Source organism: Callospermophilus lateralis, chromosome 2, assembly GCF_048772815.1.
Source record: "Callospermophilus lateralis isolate mCalLat2 chromosome 2, mCalLat2.hap1, whole genome shotgun sequence".
In the NCBI taxonomy this organism is placed as follows: Eukaryota; Metazoa; Chordata; class Mammalia; order Rodentia; family Sciuridae; genus Callospermophilus; species Callospermophilus lateralis.
The window spans coordinates 209,142,893-209,167,632 of record NC_135306.1 but is presented as its reverse complement, the minus strand read 5'-3'; the positions used below and the strand labels follow the sequence as shown (position 1 = coordinate 209,167,632).

The window sequence follows — 24,740 nt, the reverse complement described above, 5'->3', positions numbered from 1 at the left end:
ATCATCAAAATGGCGACATTACCAAAAGTTCTCTATAGGTTCAATGCAATGCCAATCAAAATCCCAACGGCATTTCTTGTAGAAATAGATAAAGCAATCATGAAATTCATATGGAAAAATAAAAGACCCAGAATAGCAAAAGCAATTCTAAGCAGGAAGTGTGAATCAGGAGGTGTAGCGATACCAGATTTCAAACTGTACTACAAAGCAATAGTAACAAAAACAGCATGGTACTGGTACCAAAACAGGCAGGTGGATCAATGGTATAGAATAGAGGACACAGAAACCAATCCACAAAATTACAACTATCTTATATTCGATAAAGGGGCTAAAAGCATGCAATGGAGGAAGGATAGCATCTTCAACAAATGGTGCTGGGAAAACTGGAAATCCATATGCAACAAAATGAAACTAAATCCCCTCCTCTCGCCATGCACAAAAGTTAACTCAAAATGGATCAAGGACCTTGATATCAAATCAGAGACTATGCGTCTGATAGATGAAAAGGTTGGCTCCGATCTACATATTATGGGGTCGGGCTCCAAATTCCTTAATAGGACACCCATAGCACAAGAGTTAAAAACAAGAATCAACAAATGGGACTTACTTAAACTAAAAAGTTTTTTCTCAGCAAGAGAAACAATAAGAGAGGTAAATAGGGAGCCTACATCATGGGAACAAATTTTTACTCCTCACACTTCAGATAGAGCCCTAATATCCAGAGTATACAAAGAACACAAAAAATTAAACAATAAGAAAACAAATAACCCAATCAACAAATGGGCCAAAGACCTGAACAGACACTTCTCAGAGGAGGACATACAATCAATCAACAAGTACATGAAAAAATGCTCACCATCTCTGGCAGTCAGAGAAATGCAAATCAAAACCACCCTAAGATACCATCTCACTCCAGTAAGATTGGCAGCCATTATGAAGTCGAACAATAACAAGTGCTGGCGAGGATGTGGGGAAAGGGTACTCTTGTACATTGCTTGTGGGACTGCAAATTGGTGAGGCCAATATGGAAAGCAGTATGGAGATTCCTGGGAAAGCTGGGAATGGAACCACCATTTGACCTAGCCGTTGCCCTTCTCGGACTATTCCCTGAAGACCTTAAAAGAGCGTACTACAGGGATACTGCCACATCAATGTTCATAGCAGCACAATTCACAATAGCTAGACTGTGGAACCAACCCTGATGCCCCTCAATAGATGAATGGATAAAAAAAATGTGGCATTTATACACAATGGAGTAAATTTATACACATTTCTTAGTACGCAGCACTAAGAAATGACAAAATCATGGAATTTGCAGGGAAATGGATGGCATTAGAGCAGATTATGCTAAGTGAAGCTAGCCAATCCCTAAAAAACAAATGCCAAATGTCTTCTTTGATATAATGAGAGCAACTAAGAACAGAGCAGGGAGGAAGAGCAGGAGGAAAAGATTAACATTAAACAGAGTCATGAAGTGGGAGGGAAAGGGAGAGAAAAGGGAAATTGCATGGAAATGGAAGGAGACCCTCATTGTTATACAAAATTACATATAAGAGGTTGTGAGGGGAATGGGAAAAAAATAAGGAGAGAAATGAATTACAGTAGATGGGGTAGAGAGAGAAGATGGGAAGGGAGGGGAGGGGGGATAGTAGAGGATAGGAAAGGTAGCAGAATACAACAGTTACTATTATGGCATTATGTAAAAATGTGGATGTGTAACCGATGTGATTCTGCAATCTTTGTAATGTTTTGAATAACCAATAATAATAAAAAAAAAAGAAACGTGAACATCTGCAGTACCTCAGCCATGCCCACCACTGCAGATGGTCCCTCATTTCACAGTGGACACTGTCAGCTGGCCCCCAATGGTTATGACCGTCCCTGCCTCAGTGCTAACCCACATCTGCTGTTCCAGCCCACGTCAAATGTCACCAAGGAAACACAGGGTATGACAGGCAAATAGGATGCCAACCATCCTCATCCTCAGGCCAAGACCCTGCCCGCTGTGGTGGGGTCCCTAGAGCAGGCACAGGGAGGCCTCCCACTCCCAACACACACAACACACACTCCTTGGGAGACCCCCCGCCACAGCCCACCTGGCCTCTGCAGAGCTGAGGAGCAGGACTTGCCACCTGCCCTCATGCTGAGGCCTGCTTGTACCCACTTAGCTTGAAATTCCCTCCAGGCCCGTGAAACCTTTTGGTGCCTCGGGCCTCGCCTGTTCTCTCCTCTGCTACTGAACAAGTGCAGGCCCCCAAGACCACAGCAGCATTCTGCACGGCCACGGCCACACGTGGTCCATCCCACCCCAAGTATCACTCAGCCCTGAAAAGGCACAAAGCACTGCCACACAACCGGCTGGCAGATACTGGAGACACGGTGCCACAGGAGAGATGCTGTACCCGACACCCAGGACGCTGTCTACAGACAGAAAGCAGGCTGGGTGGACGCATCAGAAGAGCGCGGGCTCTGTCTCCCACGAGTTGGAGGCGGAAGACCAGCCTCTGAACTCTCTGTTGCTACCTAGGTTTAGGCCTGAACCAGGCGTGATGGCGCACACCTGTAATCCCAGCACCTTGGGAGGCCGAGGCAGGAGCACTGCAGGTTCGAGGCCAGCCTGGGCAACTTAGCGAGATCCTGCCTCAAAACAAAAAAATTTTAAAAAGGGTGTGACGTGGCTCAGTGGTAGAGGGTCCCTGGCCCAGTGGTGGAGTGCCCCTGGGCCCAGTGGTCAAGGTCCCTGGGCTCAGTGGTCAAGGGCCCCTGGGCCCAGTGGTAGAGGTCCCTGGGCTCAGTGGTCGAGGGCCCCTGGGCCCAGTGGTAGAGGTCCCTGGGCTCAGTGGTCAAGGGCCCCTGGACCCAGTGGTAGAGGGCCCTGGGCTCAGTGGTCGAGTGCCCCTGGGCCCAGTGGTAGAAGGCCCCTGGGCCCAGTGGTAAAGGGCCTCTGGGCCCAGTGGTCGAGTGCCCCTAGGCCCAGTGGTAGAGGTCCCTGGGCTCAGTGGTCGAGGGCCCCTGGGCCCAGTGGTAGAGGGCCCTGGGCTCAGTGGTCGAGTGTCCCTGGGCCCAGTGGTAGAAGGCCCCTGGGCCCAGTGGTAAAGGGCCTCTGGGCCCAGTGGTCGAGTGCCCCTAGGCCCAGTGGTAGAGGTCCCTGGGCTCAGTGGTCGAGGGCCCCTGGACCCAGTGGTAGAGGTCCCTGGGCTCAGTGGTCGAGTGCCCCTGGACCCAGTGGTAGAGGTCCCTGGGCTCAGTGGTCGAGGGCCCCTGGGCCCAGTGGTAGAGGGCCCTGGGCTCAGTGGTCGAGTGTCCCTGGGCTCCCTCCCCAGGACCCAACACAGAAACAAAAGGAAACAGAACGGCTCTGGCTAGGTGTAGGTCTGTGGCCAGCTGCTTAGTCTGGGGCTGGGGATGCGGACCTACAGGGGGATCAGGCAGGAGAGGGGATCTTCCACGTCCGAGGCTGCCTGAGCAGAGGTGCCCCCGGTCAGAAGACTAGGCACAGCTGCCTTGGAGGCAGAAGGACACAGCAGAGGAACATGGCCTTCCCTGGACGTGGTCCCCAGACAGGGCACCTCCTGGGGACACCTGGGCCAGCCATGAGGACTCAGAGTCCTGTTGACTGGAGATGCTCCTGAATGACAGGGTCCATCGTGGCTGTCTCAGTCACAACTCCTTACAAGTGTCCTGCTCGTGTGGATGGGGTGACTGTCAGCACCCCGGGTGGCAACTGTTCCTCTCTCCCTCTTGGTGGGCACTGCATACTGCCCCAGGAGCATGTGCCCACAGAGCCCCAGGGCACCCATCAGAGCTGGAGTCAGGGACAGGGATGGAAAGCAGGTGATGCCGCGAGCAACTTACTGCCCAGAACACACTGGGGAGAAGCAGCACGAGGCAAGGGCGATCCACCCTGGGGAGCAGGAAGGTGCAGGAGCCCCGTGTGGAACGCCACTCAGCTTTCCAAACAGATGGAAATCCTCAGGCTGCTGGGACGTGGAAGAGTTGAGGACGTTCTGCTAAGTGGGGGCAGACAGGTGCAGAAGGACACACTGCCCTGCACTTACATGAGATCCCTGGAGCACTCGAATTCAGACAGAAAGTAGGATGAGGAGCAGGGCTGGAGGGCAGGAGTCACATTCAACAGAACAGAGTCCAGGCTGGGGAGAGCAGAAGCCTGGGGGGTGGAGGTGGCTGCCCAGCAGACTGGACGTGCCTAGTGCACCAAACACAGTCACGATGGTAACCTCCGTAGAGAATATCAAAGAGGCGATGGAGGGTGAACACAGGCGACAGAGGTCTGCCCAGCCCTGCAGGCCCTGTCCCAGGCTCCCCTGACCCCTGCTCCCTCCTGGCCTGGCCTGGGCAGAACTGCTACCTCAGTCCACTCTGGAGCTTATGGCCCACTCTCCTCCTGGGCCTGTCACAGTGCTGGGAATCAGAGCCATACTTGCTGCTGCTGCTGCTGCTGCTGTGTGGGTAGAGTCACGTCCAGCACATGCCTCCAGCCCCTGGACTGTCCAGAGAGCCCTGGGGTCTCTGGCCCAGGTAAGCTGACTGCAAGACCACCTGAGCATCGGGGCAGAGGAGTGCTGCATGTGAGCACAGCATGGTGATCCCATCCCTTGGCATGACCCACTTCTCTGGCTGTCCACTCTCTCCAAGCAACAAACAAACAGCAAAAAGCCAGCCAACAAGCTACTCTGAGGCCAGCCTGCTGGGGCTGCTCTAAAGGCCAAGCACACCCTGTCCTGGTCAGTGTTGCTGTGCTGTGGCTACCACATGGCCAGGTCACCTTTGGAGCCCACTGGCCTGCGTGCCCGAGTTCCTCCTGGGGCTGGGTCGTGCTCCCTGTGTGTCCTTGAGCCGAGTTCTGGGTTCAGCCTCCGAGGTCCTGACAGGCCGACGGAAATGCCCTGCTGCCCACAAGGCCCCTGCTCCAAGCCCAGGACCCCAGCGATGGCAATGGGGCTGCTGCCATTGAGAGATCTACACAGCTCTGCAGTGGGCCATCAGGTGCTTCTCAGTGGTGAAAGTGATTTAAATCACTGAGAAGCACCAGGTGAGACAGCAAGCACCAAATGCTCGCTGCAGCCTGCTCACTGGCTGCTGGGCAGGCCAGGCCCCTCTATGGGCACAAGAGGCAGCCTTGGAATGGGGTCACCCAGCCCGCCTCCTCTGGCCGTGTCCTGCACTCCCCCTGACCAGAGGAGCTGCAGGCTGAGAGTCATCTTCCCTTTTGCTCTGCTCTCCAGCACAAGACAGGCCTGGACCTGGTCCCGAGCCTTCCCCTGGCCACGCCTCGCATCCTCCTTCAAGAGGCAGCCTCTCCATTTGCTGGCAGTGGATGGAACTGGACTATCATGTTAGGTCAAGGAGCCAGATGTCCTCTCTGATATGTGGATCTAACACACGATGTGGGGTGGGTGGGGGAACGAAGTTCACTGGATTAGACAAAGGGGAATAAAGGGAAGGGAAGGCAAAGGGGAAAGACAGTGGAATGAAGCAGACGCCACTTCCCCATGTTCACACGAGAACACGACCATCGCGAACAACCTCAATTATGAGACGTCAAAGCGCACTCTCCTGGTATCCAAAACGAACCAACAACAAAAAGGGGCAGCCCCCACCCTGAGGCTCTCCTGGGTGCCCTGCACTCCACCATCAGCCACGCGGCCTAGACACTGACCTGCCTGGACACTGTACCCACAGTGAGCCCAGGATGCTCTCTGCACAGTGGAGGCTCGGCACCACAGGCTCCTGGCACCGACCAGGCTGAGCGGGGCAGGGGACGGTGGCCGCCTCCTCCAGGCCCTGCTTTCCTCTTCTGTAAGACCGCGAGGTCAGACAAGACAGCGTGGGGAAAGCTGGCGAGGCCACCCCGCATCCTGACGGGTGTCAGCGGTGCTGCCACAGGTTCAGAACCCTCTGGCATGAGAAGCCAGAGTGCCGCCGGACACCACTTACTGCCAGGTTTAACAACCTGGACGGACTGGCCAAAAAACCAAAACGCAGAGATCCAGCACTTCCCAAATCTCAAGTCTCACACACTCAGGATGTCAGGATATCCAAGAATGAAGCACAGACAGAAAGCCCTCCTGGGGACCCTAAGATGAAGGCATTCCGCTGCCAGGCCCCACGCAGAACAGTGACTCTGGGGGCACCCCCCCAGCAGGAGGCTCCCGCCCTGGGCTCTGCGTTCCAGCACGCCTGCTGGCTCACCAGGAGCGGAACTCTGCCCTCCATGGCTCTGCAGGATGATCACAGCAGTCCACGCAGCTCTCGCCCAGAGTCCTGCCAGGCTCTGCACCTTTGTGCTGCCCCCATGGGGCCTGCAGCGTTTGGGCAGCCCACAGAGGGTGACGCGCAGGGTCTGCAGTGCAGAGATGAGCAGCTGTGTGCTCACCCAGCAAAGAAGAGCCACTCCTGCTCTCTGAGCAACGGCCTCACCTTTTTTCTCCCGGGCAATCTTCCGCACGCCTTCTCTGAATTCCGATAACACCTGCAGGTAGGGCATGACTGTGGACTCGAGCTGTGGAAAGAAGGTCTTGGCTCAGAGGGCAGCTCGCCTATGTTGTGACTGAATGCCTCGTTAGGTATTCAATTTAGAGATGTAGTGAAGGGCGGGGACAGCCTGGGCAGTGCTGCTGGGCCTAGTGTCCCAGAGCCTGACACCCTGTCCCCAACACATGGTCTACAGGTGTGCAGGTGACAAGCACCTTGCGGGCCTGCAGCACAGGTGACATGGGCCAGAGGGCACAGAGGCACTCTGGCCAGATGCTCAACAGCTCCTCTACAGTGCTAACTGCACCCTTTCAGCAGGGCAGACACAGAAGTGTGAGGACCTTCTTTATGTTACAAGTGGCCGCTGGGCTGGTCGTGAGTCCCACATACCCTTGCCTAGTGCTAACCATCTTTGCCAAGGTGTTCACGCACCTGCACAAGCACTGACCACAGAGGAGTGCTGAGGAGGAGGCAGGAGGGAGGACGCTGGATGGGCGAAGCAGTGCACAGGACAAAGCTCCGGCCACTCTTCCTGCGCCTTCCTCCTGTCTGTTCAGTAGAACCAAAGATGGCTTCTGAGCAAGGTCTCTGCCTCCAGGTCACGGGGTAGCTCAAGAATCAAGATACAACGCAGACGGCCACCAGCTGGCTGGGCCTGGGAGCCAGCAGTCTGAGCTGAACATCCTGACCCGTCTGACCCCTGGGCAGAGGCCGTCTCCCGTGCAGTGGAGACTCCGGGCTTCCTGGTGGCTTTGGGTCTTTCTCTCTATTCATGCACAAGCCTTGGGCCAGCAGGGTGCCCAGGGGGCTCTTGGATGGCGACAGGGTCTGTCTCAAGGAGGCCTGGGACTACCGACCCCCCATGGTTTGACTGACTGTACTGGGATGCACGGCCAACACCAAGGAGGCAGAGGAACAGGTGCCACCTCCGCAGCTTGACAGCATTTGGGACTCGAAAGTCAACTGGTGCCCATGACTTGAAAGAGTGCGCTGTGGGCGCAGGACGCTGGGCCTGGCAGGCTCATCCCATTGGCTCACTCACTCGTGGCTACTTCCAAGGAGCTGACTCAGAGGGGCTAACAGGACACATGGAGGATGCACAGAGCACTATGTGAAGGGCCCATAGCCACAGCAGAGTTCAAGACCAAACACTGGTACAGACTCAAAGGCAGACTGACTAGCCTAGGAGCTCTCTTTTGCTTCTTATTTCAAAGAAAACAAACACCCTAGTATTATTTGCACAGGAAAACAAAACAGCTCTTGTAGATTTCTTTCAAAAAAGCACCAGAAGCGGCCCTGCAGCTCCACAGGCATCTCCCAGGCTCAGCGCAGCTGCTGCCCTGCAGGGGTCCTCACTGCTTATCTGTAGGAAGCAGGTTTAAGGCTGTGCCTTTATTTTGCGCTGAGCTCTTGTCATCAGGTAGCAGCAGGTCCTCTTCAGTGTGTACATGTGCCCTCTTGTGGAGGACTAGGGAGCACTCGACAGGGCAGGGGGTAGGAGGACGTCGGAGATGAGCAGCCCTTACGTAGCGGAGGAGCCTGACATGACTGCAATCGGAGAGGCAGACTGCACGGAGCAGAGCCCACCAGGATGGGTTGTCTGCATGCTCACACCTGGCATGGTGACTCTGCAGGATGACCTCCTGCCTCCCAAAGCAGGGGCTGGTAGTGTGTGCACAGCCCCTGGGCACAGTGTCAAAGCCAGAGCTGACTGGAACTGGCATTGGTTCTGCCCAGCCACGGGACAGAGAGATAGTGGAGCGCTCTCCAGCCAGTGCTCTATCTATATGCGTGACCTTCAGTGAAGCCATGTTGGGTGCAGCCAACCATGAATGGCAACAATCAGGGACGCAAGTGTGTCCACCCTGAACACACAGGCCTTTCTCCCATCACCCTTGCACCACGGTACAGCCACCACATAGGGAGCACTGGCGCTGCATTAGGTCTCACAAACCACTGAGCGATGGCATGCACTGCAGGAGGACATGTAGCTTATGCACAAAACCCACCGGTACACGTCAGGGCCTCAGCACCCATGGGTTCTGGCACCTCTAGGGTCCTGGCGTCCAACTTACATGGATACTAGGGAAATGGGATGCAGGACATGGCAGGGGCCATCAAGGACCCATTCAGCCAGGTGTGCCAGGTTGGAGCTCACGACAGCAGGGCAGCAAAGGCATCCTAACAGCCAGCTGCCAAGGCCGCCCTTCCACATGACAAGGGGCAGCTGCAAAGCCACATCTGAAATGCAACTGGCAGGGTTGGTGGGGAAGGAACCTGTGCCTGTCTCGGTATGCCTAAGGGCTGCCAGGCAGGGGAGACTCCTGGAACTCCAGAGGAACAAGCAGCGGGGAAGGGTGGGTGGCCTGAGGCCCTGGACAGGGACCCATGGGCCCAGGCACGCACTACTCACATTTAGGCTGGTCTTAGACCCTCCAACTGGGAAACCCAGGGAGCTCTCCTCTTCTATGGCCCCAAAAATCTAAAGAAGAAAGAGATGGCACATGACCCATGTGCAGGATGGACAGGTGAGACGTCTCGCGCGGTCACCAGCCCACGAGCAGCTGGCGTACGCGGGGCATGGTGGAGGGCAGCCTTTCTGGTGGGTCTCCACAGCCAGGGAAAGGTGGGAAGAGCAGCTCCGAGAGCTTGAAGACCCACAGCAGGCCTGTCGTCCAGGTGGGCCCTGGCTCAGGTGGCCACTCTGGCCCTCCCCAGCCTGACAATGGGGAGAGGGTGAGGCAGGAGAGCCACTCCGAGGTCCTGGGGCTGTGGCAGTGCTGCTCCAGAAGTGGCTCTGCATAAGACGTGCTCAGAGTTGGGGCCTGGGACATGGATTCACTTTCCAGACTCCAAGGTGGGAACGGGGTAGGGAGGGACAACACTGCAGCCTCAACTCCTGACGCGTGGACGGGAGGAGCAGAGGGCTTGGCTTCCAAGGGTGCCTGTTTCCCCACCGTGGGGTGTCACGGGGCCCATGCAGCCAGAGAGCTTGGGTTTCCGGCACCTGCCCCTACCTTCAGCATGTGGGTGAGGTACACAGCGACACTCTCCAGCAGGGCCCGATTGGGCCTCCGCCGGGCAGCCTTCCGGGCCGCCATATAGAGGTTGCACTGACTGACCAAGGCTCGCATCTCTTCCATGACGGTGCGGGTGTCGATGTTGTCACAGAGGGCTTCGTGAACTGCCCTTTTCTTGTCATAAAAGCTACACGTGGAAGAACAAGGAACCCAGTCAGACTTGATACCATCAACAACAATCCTCCAAGCGCTCCCCAAGCACGGCAGGCCCGGCAGCAGGTGCTGCACATCCTGGGGACCAGCTTCTCAGGCTCTGGGGCCTGGCCACAGTCGGCCGGGCCCTGGGCTGAAGAGAACAAGCACATGCCCACAAACACCAACGAAAAGGATCCACTTACTTCTTATTCAGTTCTGTTTCCTCATCTTCCCACTTTTCAAACTGGCCCGTGATGTCAACAGGCGCTCGAAGGACATCCTTCACGTTTAAGAAGAACTCCTGAGGTTAGGAAAGTCAGTTTAGCAGCAATCAGGCAACTTTCCCACTAGACGTTTCGGATGAACCGTCCTGATGGGTTTTACTTCAGGCAGATTCTGAAGAACCACGGTTCCCCAAGGCCCACAGAGACCAAGCTGACAGCCGGGACCGCAGCGCGCTCTTTTTGAGCCTGTGAGACATGTGCTTGGCAGGAAGCCCAAGTCAAAAAGGTCCATCCTCGTGAACAGGAGGGACAGGACCTTCTTACACCTGCCGAGCTGCCAGCCCTCTCGGGGGAGCGCGCCCTCATCCCACGGCCCGAGCCACCTTCCCCCATGCCGTGCCCTGCCTTCCAGAGCAGGAGGGAGATGCCGCTTGCATGGACCACAGGAGCCCGTGGAGCTGGTGTCTGCCACCTCCCACCCCGCCGAGAGCTGGCACTCACGTTCATGAACTTCTCGTACTGCAGCGCCGACTCCATGGTGTTGCTGGAGTAATCCAGTGTGTCCTTCCAGGAGTGCATGAGGAAGGCCAGCCGCAACTGCCGCGCTGTGGAGTGAGGCACGAGACAGCCTCAGTCCCCGGTGGCCCCCTTGACCACACCACTACCTGAGGGTGCGCGTGCGGCAGGCTTACCCGAATGCTTCTTCAAGGCGTCCTTGATGGTGATGAAGTTCTTCAGCGATTTCGACATCTTGCAGCCTGCAATTGTCAGGTGACCTGTGTGGAGGAAGTACCTGACCCAGCAGTCATTTTCAAAGTAGGCCTGCATGGGAAGACGGGAAGGATGGCTTGGCCAGCGTCCCCAGGGCCTGGCCTTCCAGGGGGAGCCAGACACTGAACACGCTATTGCTGCACTGTGCAGCGTCCACTGGGCAAGTGCTGCCTTTCCTAGGTGGGCAACTGAGGCTCAGAGGGACCACGCCAGGTCGCTTGCCAACAAGTAACACGACTGGTTTGAGTTTGAGCCTCTCTGTCAGAAAGACCAGGCTGCCAGTGTGGGAAATCTGGCTCCGTGACTAGGTCAAATTCCTTGCAAGCTCCAATGCAAAAGGCAAGATGCACCCAGAAAGGCCCTTCCTGAGGCCTGGCAGGGGCTCCCGACTTCACTCACCTCTGACTGTGCCAGCTCGTTGTCATGGTGGGGGAACCGGAGGTCAAACCCCCCTCCGTGAATGTCCATCGAGGCTCCCAGGAGCGTGCCTGCCATGGCAGAGCACTCGATGTGCCATCCCGGACGACCCTGCAGACGTCAACAGCTCATGCTGCCTGCTGGGGCCTTTACAGCCCCAAGTATGACCTTAAGCCTCTGAGCTCACCAGACGGTGTTAACTCCCCCACAAACACTCAGAGTGACCTTCTGTAGAGTCCAAAGCCAGATCCAAACAACAACCTGGGATGACGTCCAGCAGCCCAGCACTCCAAGAGGCCAATGACCACTTCCCTTCCCTCAGCACTGCCGGCAGGACGGCTGTCCCAGGCCACCTGGCTCTCTAGAGCTAGCGATATTCCAATGGAGTCCACAGGGCACCAGACCAGGGCTGCAGAGGTGGGGGCATCTGACCCCCCCAGCACCCCCTCACAGACCGACAGTACAAGTCCCAGGTGGGCAAGTGGCTTCGGGAGGCCCAGTGAGGCCTGTGACATAGGGTCCCTAGGACCAAGAGTCTCTGCTGTACCAGCCCCAGGTTCCGGCCCTGGTGCCGAAGTTCTTCACATGCAGAGCTGCCCTCAGGGGTAGGGCTGCGCTGGTGCCAGGCGCCCAGCCCACCGGCACGCACTCACCTTCCCCCAGGGGCACGGCCAGGACGGCTCTCCCGGCTTGGAGGCCTTCCACAGGGCAAAGTCGTTGGGCGAGCGCTTCTCACTCAGGCGGTCAGCTGAGACGCTCAGGTCGCCTGCAAGCGGGAGGGCAGGCAGGGTTCCTCACTCGGCACACGCTGCAGGGTGTCTAGCACTCCCCCACAGCTGCTCTGCGGCCTGCCCTTCTCCTGGCTTGCTCTAGTGTGCCCCCTAGTATCCGTCTGCTGTGACAGGAACTGGGGCTGACAGGGTGGATTCAGGAAACGCTGCTGTGGGCTCCAGAGTACTCGTTCTCGTGCCAAGGCCACGCCAATCCCTGGGCCGCAGAGATGCCCACCCCACCCTGCCTCCTTGCAGCCCTGGCTCTCCACAGCTCTAGGTCAGGCTGCGGTGCTCTGGGCTGAGGCAAGGAGGCGACCTGGTGTGAAGCTCACTGGGGCAGAGCGTGGGAACCCAGGTCCACACAGGGGGGATCCCTGGGTCGATGGCCCACATAGCTGTCAGCCTGTGAGCTCTGGGGACACAAGGCATGGCTGAGCTACTGTGTGCAAGCTTCACAGGGCCAGGAGTGGGCAGTGTCCTCCCTCCTGGGCTCACAAGGGGCACAAGGGGAAGCAGCTAAGCATCAGCCAGGAAGGCCATGAGCCCAGGGCCAGCAGCCTTTGGGGACTTGCAGGAGGGGAGGTGGCATTTTGCTAGACTCGTGGCACAGTCCCTCTGTGTACTTTGGTGAATGACAGGCGGCAGCAGCAGGCACAGCAGTGTAGTGGCCATGGCCCACAGGCCAGCCGAGATCCACACTGAGGGCCACCTGGCCTGGTGAGGGGCAGAGCAAAGGCCCTGCTCCAGGCATGAGGGCACCAAGACCCAGCCTGGCCCTTCAGAGCCTGGCCAGCCAGACTTGCACCCTTCCCTGGTGACACCTCCCGTGTGCCCTGGAACAGGAGGCACAGACTCCATCTTGCCAGGAGCTGTGGAGGGGCCATAGTGAGCTTCCCTGAAGACACTGGGAGGGATGGCCATGCCAAGGAGGGCCCAGGCCCGAGCCTCAGATCAGGGACATGCCCTGAACATGGAGGACGATGGCCATCAGCTTTCATCCCAGAAATTGTCACAGTCAGCGTCTGGGTATGTTGACAACCTGACTGAAATGTCTTCATGTCCCTCTCTTGCTGGTCTGCCACCAGGAGTCCCTCAAACCATGGCCGGATGGGGCTCCATGACACCCTCCGACGTGCAGGTTTTCAATTAGCTGTCGCCGTGCATGTTTACTCAGGACTGTCTACGTATCATGACTTACTTTTGTTTTGTGGTGGTGCTGGGGATCAAATCAATGACTTTTAGAAACACCTCACAGAAAAGGATCGTGTCTCTCTCGCGCCCCAAGGCCGTAAAGGCGGTTGCTTGGCAGAGCTGGCTCTGCTTCAGACTTTTTGAGAAAGAAATCACACAATCCCTCCCATCCTCATTCCTGCTAGCCACGCCCCAGCCCCAGCCCCAGCCCCTCTACCTTATCTTGAGATAGAGTCTCACTATGTCCCCAGGCTGCTTCCAACCTAAGACCCCTGCCTCAGCCTCCCAGGAGATGGGGCACACACCAGCTGCACAGTCCTTCTGAGGGCATCTTCCTCTCGCTGGGCACAGGGAGCAGACCGCCATGGGAGGGGTACGCAGCCCTTGGGAGCGGGTGGAGATGTCCTTCCAGGGGGGGTGTGCCCTCTGCCACCCTTCCTATCTGAGGCGGGGCTCTGCTCTTGCTGTTCCCAGCACCTAGCAAGTCAGAGGTCTGATCTGTCCTGCGGGCGACAAGCCTCTCTGCGTTGCTCAAGCAGCAGCCTTTGGCTTCCCAGGTCCCTCACCTTGCCCCCGCGTCTATCTGCACCCCCATGCTGTCTTGCCATCCTCCGACGCTCCTGTGTCCCCTTAACCCCCAAGTGCACAGGCCGCACCTCGCTGCGTGGATCTGTCTGTGGCTTTCCTTCCACCCAGGCACAGGCCTCTGTCTTGCACGACCCCACAGCACCAGGGCCCCGCACACTGCACTGTGCTCAGAGATGAGGTTCCCATGAGAGCGACTCTGGGGTACATGCAGACCTGCTGCTGCTGCCCCCTCTCATCTGTGCCCCTTCACCATATCCAACCGTCCCCACCCCGCTCATCTTGGCCTGCTGACTCTGCTCCTGAGAAGGGCATGGCACGCAGCGGCAGCTGGGACTCCGAGTCCTCTGGGGAGGTGCTCCATCTCCATGAACTCCTCCTCCCATGCCTGTGAACACTGGAGCCTTAATGCCGCAGGTCGAATGTCCACGTCCCCAAACGGCCCAGCCTGCCCTCTTTCACCGACTTTGGGTTGTTTTAGGTGCTCGTGTTTCTCCAGACTAGAACCTACAGGTGAAAGTGCTTGATTGAAAAGCAACTTTCATGGCCGAACTGCCCTCCAGAAGTAGGGCTCGGTGGGAAGCGCCTCCAGCACGGGAGCCGCACCTGCCCTGCAAACACCCCAGCCTCACTCGTGGAAGGAGCCTGGAGAAATGGGGACCAGGTGTCCCAGGTGGGGCTCTCTTGAGCTCGGGAAGCCTGGTGTCCTTGCTTAAAATGTGGCTGGAGATTGAGAGACTCAGGATGCTCGCTCACATCCCAGAGTCCCACAGTCCGTTCCAACCTCATGTACAGTGACAGCAGCCCCCAAAATCAAGGCCCCAGGCCACTTGTCAGGACAGCATAGTGGCCGCTCCCTTGGCTTTGTATGAAACAATGCATTTCATGGTCTAGTGTGGACAGGCCCTCAAGTCCCTCTAGGGGAAGCAGCACCTGCTGCTGGCCACCCGGGGGAGCGCGGCTGCATGGGGGTCCTTTCAGTCCTGCCCTCGGGCGTGCTCCTTACCCTCCCCTTCCTGGAGAGCGGTCTGGTCCCCAACAGCTTCGGGCACCAGTTTGCCATAGGAGTGTTTCTCACTAGAGGCGAACTTCATGGTGTCAAAGTAGACAGACCCATTTGAAGCATAGCTGGAAGACAAAGAGGAATTCAGGGACCAAGCAGACGCCATAGGACACCAGTCTGAATCCAAGGCCGCAGTCACGAGAGCCAAGGTCGCCTGTGTCTCCTGTTTCCGCCTTACCTGTGGCTGTTGGGAAGACTTGCCAGCTGCGCAGGCTGAGTGGGGGCTCCCGCCCACCACAGAGAGGCCTCGCCACTGCCTAGCAGTATGTCCCTTGGGAACCTGCTACTGGGCGCCACAGCCTTAACTGATGATACCACCCTGCACAGCATGCCATCACCTCTCCCCACCTGCACTCCACCACCCGGGGCCATGCCATTCTCTCCAAGAGCCTCCAGGTTATTCCAGGCCTAACAACCTGTCTTCCTTGAAGGGGGTTCGCCCCAATCTCATGGTGGCCTGCAGCAACCTGGGATAAGGGGGAGAGGTGGCTGCTCACGTCAGAGCCAGTGCTGCCGCAGACACAGCTGGGGCCTTGCTCCCCTTTCGGCCAGTACATGCAGCTGGGTGGGGAGGGCAGCCACCCAGGGGCAGGCCCAGGGCCCTCCACAGCCCGGGACACCGAGCACGGCCCACAGGCTCCGGAACCCTGGCTGGCTTCCACTGTGGTTCCTTCGCAGAAAACCAACTTCAGAAACATGGAAAGTGTCCCTGCAGTGGACACGATGGAGCGTTCACCAGAGCACGGTGGGTAGTGTGTGCACTGAGCAACGGGATGCTGGTGACATGCCCCTGCCCCTGGGACTGGACCCCAGGACACACACACTGAAGCGTCCACGTAGCGCCGAAGCCCTGCACACCAACAGCTGCTCTAGGCCAGTGAGCCACAGTCTTAACTGCTGAGCTTTCCAGAAACTTTGTCCAGTGGCCCCAGGGCAGGACACTAGGCCTTCCGGGAGGGGCTGGTCAGCGAGACACCTGCTCCTCAGTCCAGGGCTACGTGGAGCTGCAGGAGGATGGCTGATGGGGCTTCGGGACAGGCTATGCGCCGCCACCACCTGTCCCTTCTGCTTCCTGCCCTGAGCCACCAGCCTGCACAGTTCAGCACCTACTGCACAGCAGCCACCGCAGAGCCGGGAACCCACGGCCGTGCGCACAGCAATCCAAGATGGCAGCGGCAGGGCCAAACACCATGGGGGGCGAGTGCCCAGGTGACCCAGGAGCACAAGCTCCCCTGCTCCAGGCCTGGACAGGGGCTGGGCAGCTGCTGCCCTGGAGGGTGTGCACTGAGGGAGGGCTCTGTTCTTACCCATAGCCGTTGTCAACAATCTTCTGGACAAAGTTCACAATTTCTGGCACATACTCGCTAACCCGGGTCAAGGCGTCGGGAGGCAGAACCTATGGGTGACAAGGGCAAGTCTCAGCATGTCCCTTCCAAACACCTCAGCCTCCCAGGAACACACTCCATGAACACATCACCTGTCTGTCAAACAGGAAGCCCCGAACGGTCCAGCTGAGGGACAGGCACGCGGGTGGGCCTGCGCCACGAGGAACCCACTGCGCCGACTAGCTGGCTGGGTCACCAGGGTCCCTGCCTCACTACCTCAGCTCTGCGCCAGTGTGAGTCTTCTTCCTTTGTGGTAAAATGGATGGTAGGCCCAGCTCTGGGGACGACTATGGGACCAAGAGAGGCCGCAGACAGCGCGGCCTGCTTCTCCCTGCCTGGGCTGCGGGCCAGACACCCCTGTGCCCACGGCCCTTCCTCCCCACCAGAGGCCCTGAAGCAGGACGACCTCCTGGCCTTACAGGAGTCTTCCAACCTTCATAAGCGTTCCCAACTTATTTTCTGGGTCAGGGGTCAATAAAGGTAAAAATTCTGGTTAAAAACCAAAAACAAGGGCTAGGGCCGTGGCTCAGCAGCAGAGCGCTTGCCTAGCACTTTAGAGGTTCTGGTTTCAATCCTTAGCGCCCCCTAGAAATAAATAAATTAAATAAGGGTATTGTGTCCAACTACGATATATTAAAAAAAAAAAAAAAAAAAAGTCCACGAAAACAAAAACGAACAAGCCACTCGTGCCCCCAAGGAAGTATTTCACAGCTGGGTCTGCAAAGCTGAGGACACTGTGGGTCACACGGGCCTTCTGGCTTTACCCAAACAGGGATCTGGAAGCCAGGGCCGCGGCTGAGTGAGGAGCAGACACTCACGTTCAGAGCTTCCATGTCTCTGTGGAACTCCCCTTCCCAGAACTTGGGCAGCTGAGAGAAGATGGAGTTGTCGGCCACCTCGCTGCCACATGTGGAGTCCAGCCAGTCAGAAAGCAAGTCCTTTGCCTCTTCCAGCAACGTCTACAGGAAGGGACAGGAGGGGACAAAACACCCATGCTTGTGCCAGGTCTCACCAGGCCCATCCAGCATGGTGGTGGGAGCCACGCAGTGCCCATAGCGCCCAGCTGGGACCCACGAGTCACCACCTCCTGGGGAGACAGCAGAGCTCACGCAACCAGCTGCCGAGGGACAGCGCACCATGGCTGTGCCCATGGCCCAACCACACCCACAGGCCCCTGCACTCAGGAGGGGACACTCTGTCCTTGGAGGCCCTGGAGGAGTCCAGCTTTGTAGCAGGCTGAGCTGAGCAGTGGCGGCCAGGGCCTCACGGGAGGCAGCCATTGGTGGAAGTGGAGCCAAAGACGCAGGGCGGAGAGGAGTGCAGAGGGGTGACCTGGCTGGAGCAAGAATCGGGGGACAGTGCCCAGCACACCAGGAGGAAGGGGCGCAGGGCAGCACGAGGGCCCGCCCCCAGGCACTGCCTGCCAACAGCTCCTGGCTAGCAACCTTGCAAGAGGCCAACCGGCAGGTGCCCGTGCGCCTCCCCAGCCCAGCAGGCACCAGGGTGCACAGGTGGCAAAGGCAGGTGTGCACCCAGAGGCAGAGACCCAGGCCTGCCTTCAGTGCAGGACAGGAACCCCAGGGCTGACCTTGAGGAGATGAGCCCCGGCTCTCAGGGAGGCACCTGAATTCTGTTCCTAGAACTACCAGACCAGGACCAGGCAAGAATAAAGTCCTAGTCAAGGCCACTACATGCCCAAGGGCAAGCAATCAGGAGGAAACCCATCAGAGACACGCCAGCCTTCAGACGCCCTGTCACCAGACCCACAGTGAAAAGAGCAAGTGTCGAATGTGGTGATGAGAAGCAGCAGGCCAAAGAGGCCACCAAATGGGCCAGGGACTTTCAAAAGGAGAAATAAACCATATTTTTAGAGATGAAGTCTGTTAACTGTTGAGTGTCAACAGGGCGGGTGAGGTAGTTGAAGAGGGAATCGGTGAATAGGAGAAGAGAACTGAAGGAGTCAGTGAAAGGAATAGAAACCGGAAGGAGAGAGGGAAGACCAGGAAGAGGGGTGGCTGAGAGCTGGGCCTCACACCTGTGGTGTCCCAGAGAGGGAGGGCAGCGAGCAGAAGAGACCCAGCAGTCGCCAACGGGAAGCTGAGGCTGACAGGACGAGGGCCTGGCGGCCTCTCACAGGACCTCAGGGAAACAGGCCAGAAAGGCGGTTTCTTCGTAAGGAGCCAGACAGAAGGGAGGGAAGGTGACAAGAAGGCTGCCACGTCCTCCACAGCTGCCAGGCACAGGAGCCAGCGCAGCAGGACGAGCCTCGGTGGTGGTCTGAAGAAGCCAGGCTGTGCTGTCAGTGCTCGGGAACCGGCATCTGACCGGCCCAGGTGAGCTGGCCACAGGTGCTCAGGAAGAGGGGTCCAGAGCATGGGAAGGATCGAGGTATAAGAGCACAGAGAACCCACCCCCAGGTGGCAGCAGCGTCGTGTGAGCTCGGAGTGAGCGACACGGCAGGGTTCAAGGGGCAGAGTGGCCACTTGAGTCCTCGCTCAGTCACACACCCACAGAACCATCCCAAAGTGCAGCGCTCAACAGGGGCATGGAGACGCCAGGCCAGTGCCAGAGGGAGTCGCACAAAGGCCAAAGGAGGCCAAAGTGGGACAGAAGCCTGAGCTGGGGCCTCGGACAAGCCCTGTGTAGACCCAGCCCAAGGCCGGACCTATACCAGGCTCTCCAGCCACCTACTGGTGATGACTCTCCTGCGGCACAGGCCTCTCAGGTGAGGGAGAAGGACAGAGGGGGGCCTCAGCAGCACACCCACAGGCAGGAGTCTGGGAGGTACCTCTCCATCCTAACAGCAGGCAAGAAGCTGCGGACTGGGAGTGGACAGGAGGCCCGGCTCACCAGGGCAGCGCCGTGACTGGCGAGTCCTGGAGGCCAGGTGGATAGCCGATAGTCAACAGCCCCAAGGGGACCCAGTCACAGGGACCCCCACGCTGTTCTAAGTTTCACCTCCAGGAACTTGGCCAAGTTCTCACAGAGGACACGGACAAAGCACTCCTCTGGGCGGAGGGCAGGAAGGGAGCCCTGAGATCCGCCAGCACTCTGCTCTTAGCTGCCTGCTCTGGTCGGAATGTGTTCCCCAAACCCAGCAGAGATGGGAGGGGGCCTAGGGAGGGCTTAGGTCACAGGGCCCACGCTCAAGAGTGGGTCAGCATGGACTAGAAAAGGCCTGGAGGCAGAGTCTGACCTGCTGCCCTCCACTTTTCCCCAGGGGAAGACGCAGTTAGAGAACCTGCCGGCTCCAGAGCCCCTGACCGTAGGAAATGGCTTACTATTCAATCCAAGTTACCAGCGTCTGGTGTTCTGTCACAGCAACACAGCACAGCCCAAGACTCTGCCCTTCAGAGGACTATAACCAGAGCGGACCTGCCCAGAGGAGGGAAGTCCCCAGCCCGGCCAGCTCCAACCACCCTGCTTCAACCGCGGAGGAAAATGGAGGTGCACATGAGGTCTGCAGCGCCAGGCACAGCCTCCCTGAACACAGCCCCGACCCCCCCGCTGGCCACGCCACCGAAGACTGCTCACAGCAGCTCCTCTCCAAGGCTGGACACACACGAGCAAGGCCCATGAAAGGCCAAAGCGTGTTTTGCAGAGACCAAGCCAGCCTCTGAAGTGGACGTGGCAGGGATGCTGGACGATCAGACAGAAGCTGTGACAGCCAACCAATATGTGAGGGCTTCCCTGTGGACAGGTAGGCAGCAAGCAAGAGCAGACCTAGAGACAGAGTCTCGCAGTCCACTTTCAGGACACAGAATTCAGCCTTCAATGTGAAACTCCTGGGGATGTACGCACAGCCTCGAGGGGAAGGGCATGGGCACCACTCAGAGCAGCACCGCAGCCACAGTGTGGCGGGTTCAGAGTCCTGCACCCGAGCAGCCCTTGACACACAGGAGGCGGGGGACGGAGCTGGCCTGGCCAACAGAGACAGAAATTCTTCTGTTATGCATTTTTTTTTTTTTTAAAGAGAGAGTGAGAGAGGAGAGAGAGAGAGAGAGGAGAGAGGGAGAGAGAGAGAGAGAGAGAGAGAGAGAGAGAGAGAGAGAGAATTTTTTGATATTTATTTTTTAGTTATCGGTGGACACAATATCTTTGTTTGTATGTGGTGCTGAGAATCGAACCCGGGCCGCACGCATGCCAGGTGAGCGCGCTACCACTTGAGCCACATCCCCAGCCCTGTTATGCATTTTAAAAAAATAAACCAATAGGAGACAGTAAAACCTAGGTGACATCCCAGAAGACTGTGTACCGCATAGCACTCGGCCAATGGGGCACTGGGGAACAGTTAGGGCACAGCATACTCTCTGTAACCTCTGAGTGCTCCTGCTCCCCAGACGCCAGATCCTACAAGACCAGCCTGAAGTCTCGCTTCCCTGCACCTCGGGTCTCCCAGTTGATCCTCAGGTCTGGGCAGGTGTGTTTCTCACAGATAGATAAGGAGAGCAGAGACATGGAAGTTCTAAGAAAGAACAACAAAAACGCTAGAGAGGAAGGTGTCCCAGAAATGAGTGGCTGCGGTGGCGCACACCTGTATTCCAGCTACTGGGAAGCTGAGGCAGGAGGATGGACGTTAAGGCCAGCAGGGGCCACCTGGTGAGACCTTATCTCAAAACAAAACAAAAATGGCTGGGATGTGGCTCGGCGGTGGAGCACTCTGGGTTCCAGCCCAGGTACACAAGACAGTGCTTGGTGGCTCACCACTGAGCAGACAGTGGAGAACACTCTTGTGTTCAGAAAGTTCCAGAAATGAAAAGCAGAATGAGTGAAGCCTGGAGAGAACAGAGCATCAAGGACTGTGGGACCCCAGAGGGTACAATGGTGGTTCACAGCGCTCCCCCCATGCTGCGGGCGAGCCCTGCTGCCCGTCCTCCCTAACCTCAGGGAAGCAGGCAGAGTCATCCGTCCTTGAACACCCACCACAGGAGCCGAGCGATTCGGCCTGGGGAAGGCACCAGGAGACCTCAGACTGCCCCCCAGATGAACAGGCGAGTTACAGTCCTGACAGAGAAGGCGGGACGCTGCCCTGAGTCGCCTCTTTAAAGCCCCCTGCTCTCCCCATGGGCAGAATCGCAGCCTCCGGGACGGGAGTCCCTGTGCTTCTCCTTTGCTAGCTCAGCAATGCAACTTCTTTTTCCTTTTTCTCAAAACTGTGTCCTAGTGATTGGGTTGACCTGGGGGACAAGGAGCTTTCAGTAACAGGAGCAGGAGGAGGGGAGAGGGACAGAGGTAGTGCCTGAGTGTGTCCCCAGTCACTGTCAGACTCCAGACCACGGCCCAGGGCACCGGAAGGCACTATACCTGGGCAGCCACCGTCAAAGAGGAAAGTCCTGCAAGCAGCTGGGGGAAGAGGGGTGCTGACAGGAGCCTCCACCAGGAGCCTGCACATGCGAAGCCACCCTCCAAGTGGAGGCTTCCTCATCAAACAGAAGAACCCAGGCATCTGCTGGCAGCACCTGCCTTCCAGGAAATGCCGAAAAGCTTTTCAGAGAGAAGCAAATGGTGAAGGTCAGAAACTTGGATCTACGTGAAGAGGAAGCACATGGAAGCAAGAGGAAGTGGAGGTCAAACAAAGACTGTCATTCTCCTGGGGCCTGGTGCAGAGGCAGAGCCTGCTCCACGTGCCCCAGGCCCTGAGGCTGGTCCTTAGGCACAAATGAAAACAGGCAAGCAAACAAAAGACCCCCAATGGCACTTTCCTTCTTCCTGAATCTAACAGACTCTTTGTTCAAACTGACGACTATTCCTGCTTATGTGTGAGGGAACACAAAGAGCGGCCACTGCTGCCCGCCAGCTCGGCGGGGTCAGGCCGAGGCGGACTCCAGGGCACCAGCTGTACCAGAGAAAACCAAGCTGGGTATGTTAAGGGAAAGAAAACGGAATCACAGAGAGTGTTCAATAAAACTGCAAAAGGGGGCTGGGGTCGTGGCTCAGCAGTAGAGTGCTCACCTAGCACGTGAAAGGCCCTGGGTACGATCCTCAGCACCACAAAAAAGTAAAGAAATAAAATAAAGGTATTGTGTCCAACTATTTCTAAGAAATAAATGTTTAAAAAGAAATGCAAAAGGGCCAGGTGCAGTGGCGCATGCCTGTAATCCTGGTGGCTTCGGAGGCTGAGGCAGGAGGATCGTGAGTTCAAAGCCAACCTCAGCAAAAGCAAGGCACTAACAACTCAGTGAGACACTGTCTCTAAATAAATAAAAAGCAGGGCTGGGGATGTGGCTCAGTGGTCGAGTGCCCCTGAGTTCAATCCCCAGTGCCCCAAACAACAACAACAAACTGTAAAGGCTGAGAAAGAGAGGAAGACAGAACAGGAACAGAGAACAAGAGCAAAAAATAAAAACCAGTAACAAACATGGTAGATATTAATGTCCCTCTGTGTCAGCCATCTCTGAATGTCAACGGTGTCTATCATTTACATCACACACACACACTCCTGCGCGATCTATTGAGCACACACACTCACACAGACACCTATTCATTTGGATGCTGGCATGAACCCATGGCCTTGCATGTGGCTAGGCAGGCAAGTGCTCTTCCAGGGAGCTGCCCCCTAGCCTTGAACCCCAACTTTATAAATGTGCCAGTTAATAGACAAGAGATGTCAGAGTGTGTCACCAAAAGCTTGGTCCTTGTCTTTGATGCCAATTCAATAACCAAGACAAGGTCCTGAGGAAAAGGAAAAAGAAGTTTCATTGCTTAGTTAGCCAAGGAGGAACACAGAGGACTCCTGTCCCAAAGGCTGTGATTCTGCCCATCCACAGGAACAGGGGGTTTTCATAGAGGTGACTCAGAAAAAATGAGATCAGAAAGGAGAAGGTCAGGGAAAAGAAGATCAGATGCCCCAAACAATGGAGGATCTACATACATCAAACAAACCTTTCTCAATTTCAATAATCAAATAGATCACAATACAATAATACTGGGTGACTTTAACTCTCACTACTAGACAGATCCTTCAAACAAAAACTAAATAAAGAAACTACAGAACTAAAAAATATAATTAATAATTTAAACTTAACAGACATATATAGATTACTTCATCCATCAATGAGTAAACATGCTTTCTTCTTCAGTACACAGATCCTTCTCTAAAACAGACTATATCTTAGGTCACAAAGCAACTCTTAGAAAGTACAAAAAACAGAGATAATACCTTGCATTCATCAGATCATAATGGAATGAAAATAGAAATCAACAATAAAATATATTATAGAAGCTACTCTAAAACCTTCAAAATAAATAATGCTATTGAATAACCAATGGATAGCAGAAGAAATCAAGGATGAAATAAAAAAATACTTAGAGATAAATGAGAACACTAATACAACATATCAAAATCTCTGGGACACTATGAAGGCAGTACTAAGAGAAAAGTTCATTGCATTGAGCTCATTCATTAAAAGAAATAGAAAGTCACAAAATACATGATCTAATACTACATCTCAAAGCTCTAGAAAAAAAAAATCAACACCAAAAGCAGAAGACAGGAAATGATTAAAATCAGAGCTGAAATCAATGAAACTGAAATAAACAAAAAACAAACAAATAAAAAACAATAAAACAAGAAGTTGGTTCTTTGAAAAAATGAAATTGATAAACCCTTAGCCATGCTAACAAAGAGAGACAGAAAACTCAAATTACTAAAATTTGTGATGAAAAAGGAAATATCACAACAGACACTACTGAAATACAAATTATAATCATAAACTATTTTGAAAATTTATACTTTAACAAAATAGAAAATCTTGAAGACAGATTTCTAGAGATATATGATCTACCCAAATTGAATCAGTAGGACATAGAAAATTTAAACTGATAAACTTCAAGAAATGAAATTGAAGATGCCAATAAAAGCCTACCAACAAAGAAAAGCCCAGGACCAGATGGATTCTCAGCCGAGTTCTACAAGACCTTCAAAGAAGAACAAACACCAATACTCCTCAAAGTGTTCCATGAAACAGAAAAAGAGGGAACACTTCCAAACTCATTCTAGGAGGCTAGTATCACCCTGCTACCACAACCAAAGACACATCAAGGAAAGAAAACTTAAGACCAATCAATATCCCTGATGAACACAGATGCAAAGATTCTTAATAAAAAGACAGTGCACCGTGATCAAGTGGTTCATCCCAGGGATGCAGGGTTGGCTCCACATAAGAAATCAATAAACATAATTCACCACATCAATATATTTAAAGATTTTATATATATGTGTGTGTGTGTGTGTGTGTGTGTGTGTGTGTGTATATATATATTCTCAATAGATGCATAAAAAGCATTCGGGGCTGAGGATGTGGCTCAAGCGGTAGTGCGCTCGCCTGGCATGCATGCAGCCCGGGTTCAATCCTCAGCACCACATACAAACAAAAGATGTTGTATCCGCCGATAACTAAAAAAAAAATAATAATAATAAAATAAAATATTAAAAAAAAAAAAGCATTTGAGAAAATACAGCATCCATTCACGTTCAAAACACTAGAAAAACTAAGGATAATAGGAACATACCTCAACATTGTAAAAGCTGTATACGCTAAACCCAAGGCCAGCATCATTCTAAATGGGGAAAATTTGAAAGCATTCCCTCTAAAACCTGGAACAAGACAGGGAATTTTTTT

At 55.3% G+C, this 24,740-nt stretch overlaps 1 protein-coding gene across 2 annotated transcripts in view; it reads right to left on the bottom strand.

Annotated features, from left to right (window-relative positions):
• Positions 1-24,740, bottom strand: part of Cars1 (cysteinyl-tRNA synthetase 1) — a 51,357-nt gene that overhangs the window by 6,000 nt on the left and 20,617 nt on the right. For both annotated transcript variants that reach the window (XM_076844867.2, XM_076844866.2), the window contains 11 exons: positions 16,938-17,078; positions 16,042-16,130; positions 14,678-14,799; positions 11,776-11,888; positions 11,105-11,233; positions 10,627-10,756; positions 10,436-10,539; positions 9,914-10,011; positions 9,513-9,702; positions 8,909-8,977; positions 6,442-6,523 (listed from right to left, as the gene is read on the bottom strand). In XM_076844867.2, the coding sequence (XP_076700982.1) occupies positions 6,442-6,523; positions 8,909-8,977; positions 9,513-9,702; positions 9,914-10,011; positions 10,436-10,539; positions 10,627-10,756; positions 11,105-11,233; positions 11,776-11,888; positions 14,678-14,799; positions 16,042-16,130; positions 16,938-17,078 (1,267 nt within the window). The remainder of the gene's footprint in view (positions 1-6,441; positions 6,524-8,908; positions 8,978-9,512; positions 9,703-9,913; positions 10,012-10,435; positions 10,540-10,626; positions 10,757-11,104; positions 11,234-11,775; positions 11,889-14,677; positions 14,800-16,041; positions 16,131-16,937; positions 17,079-24,740) is intronic.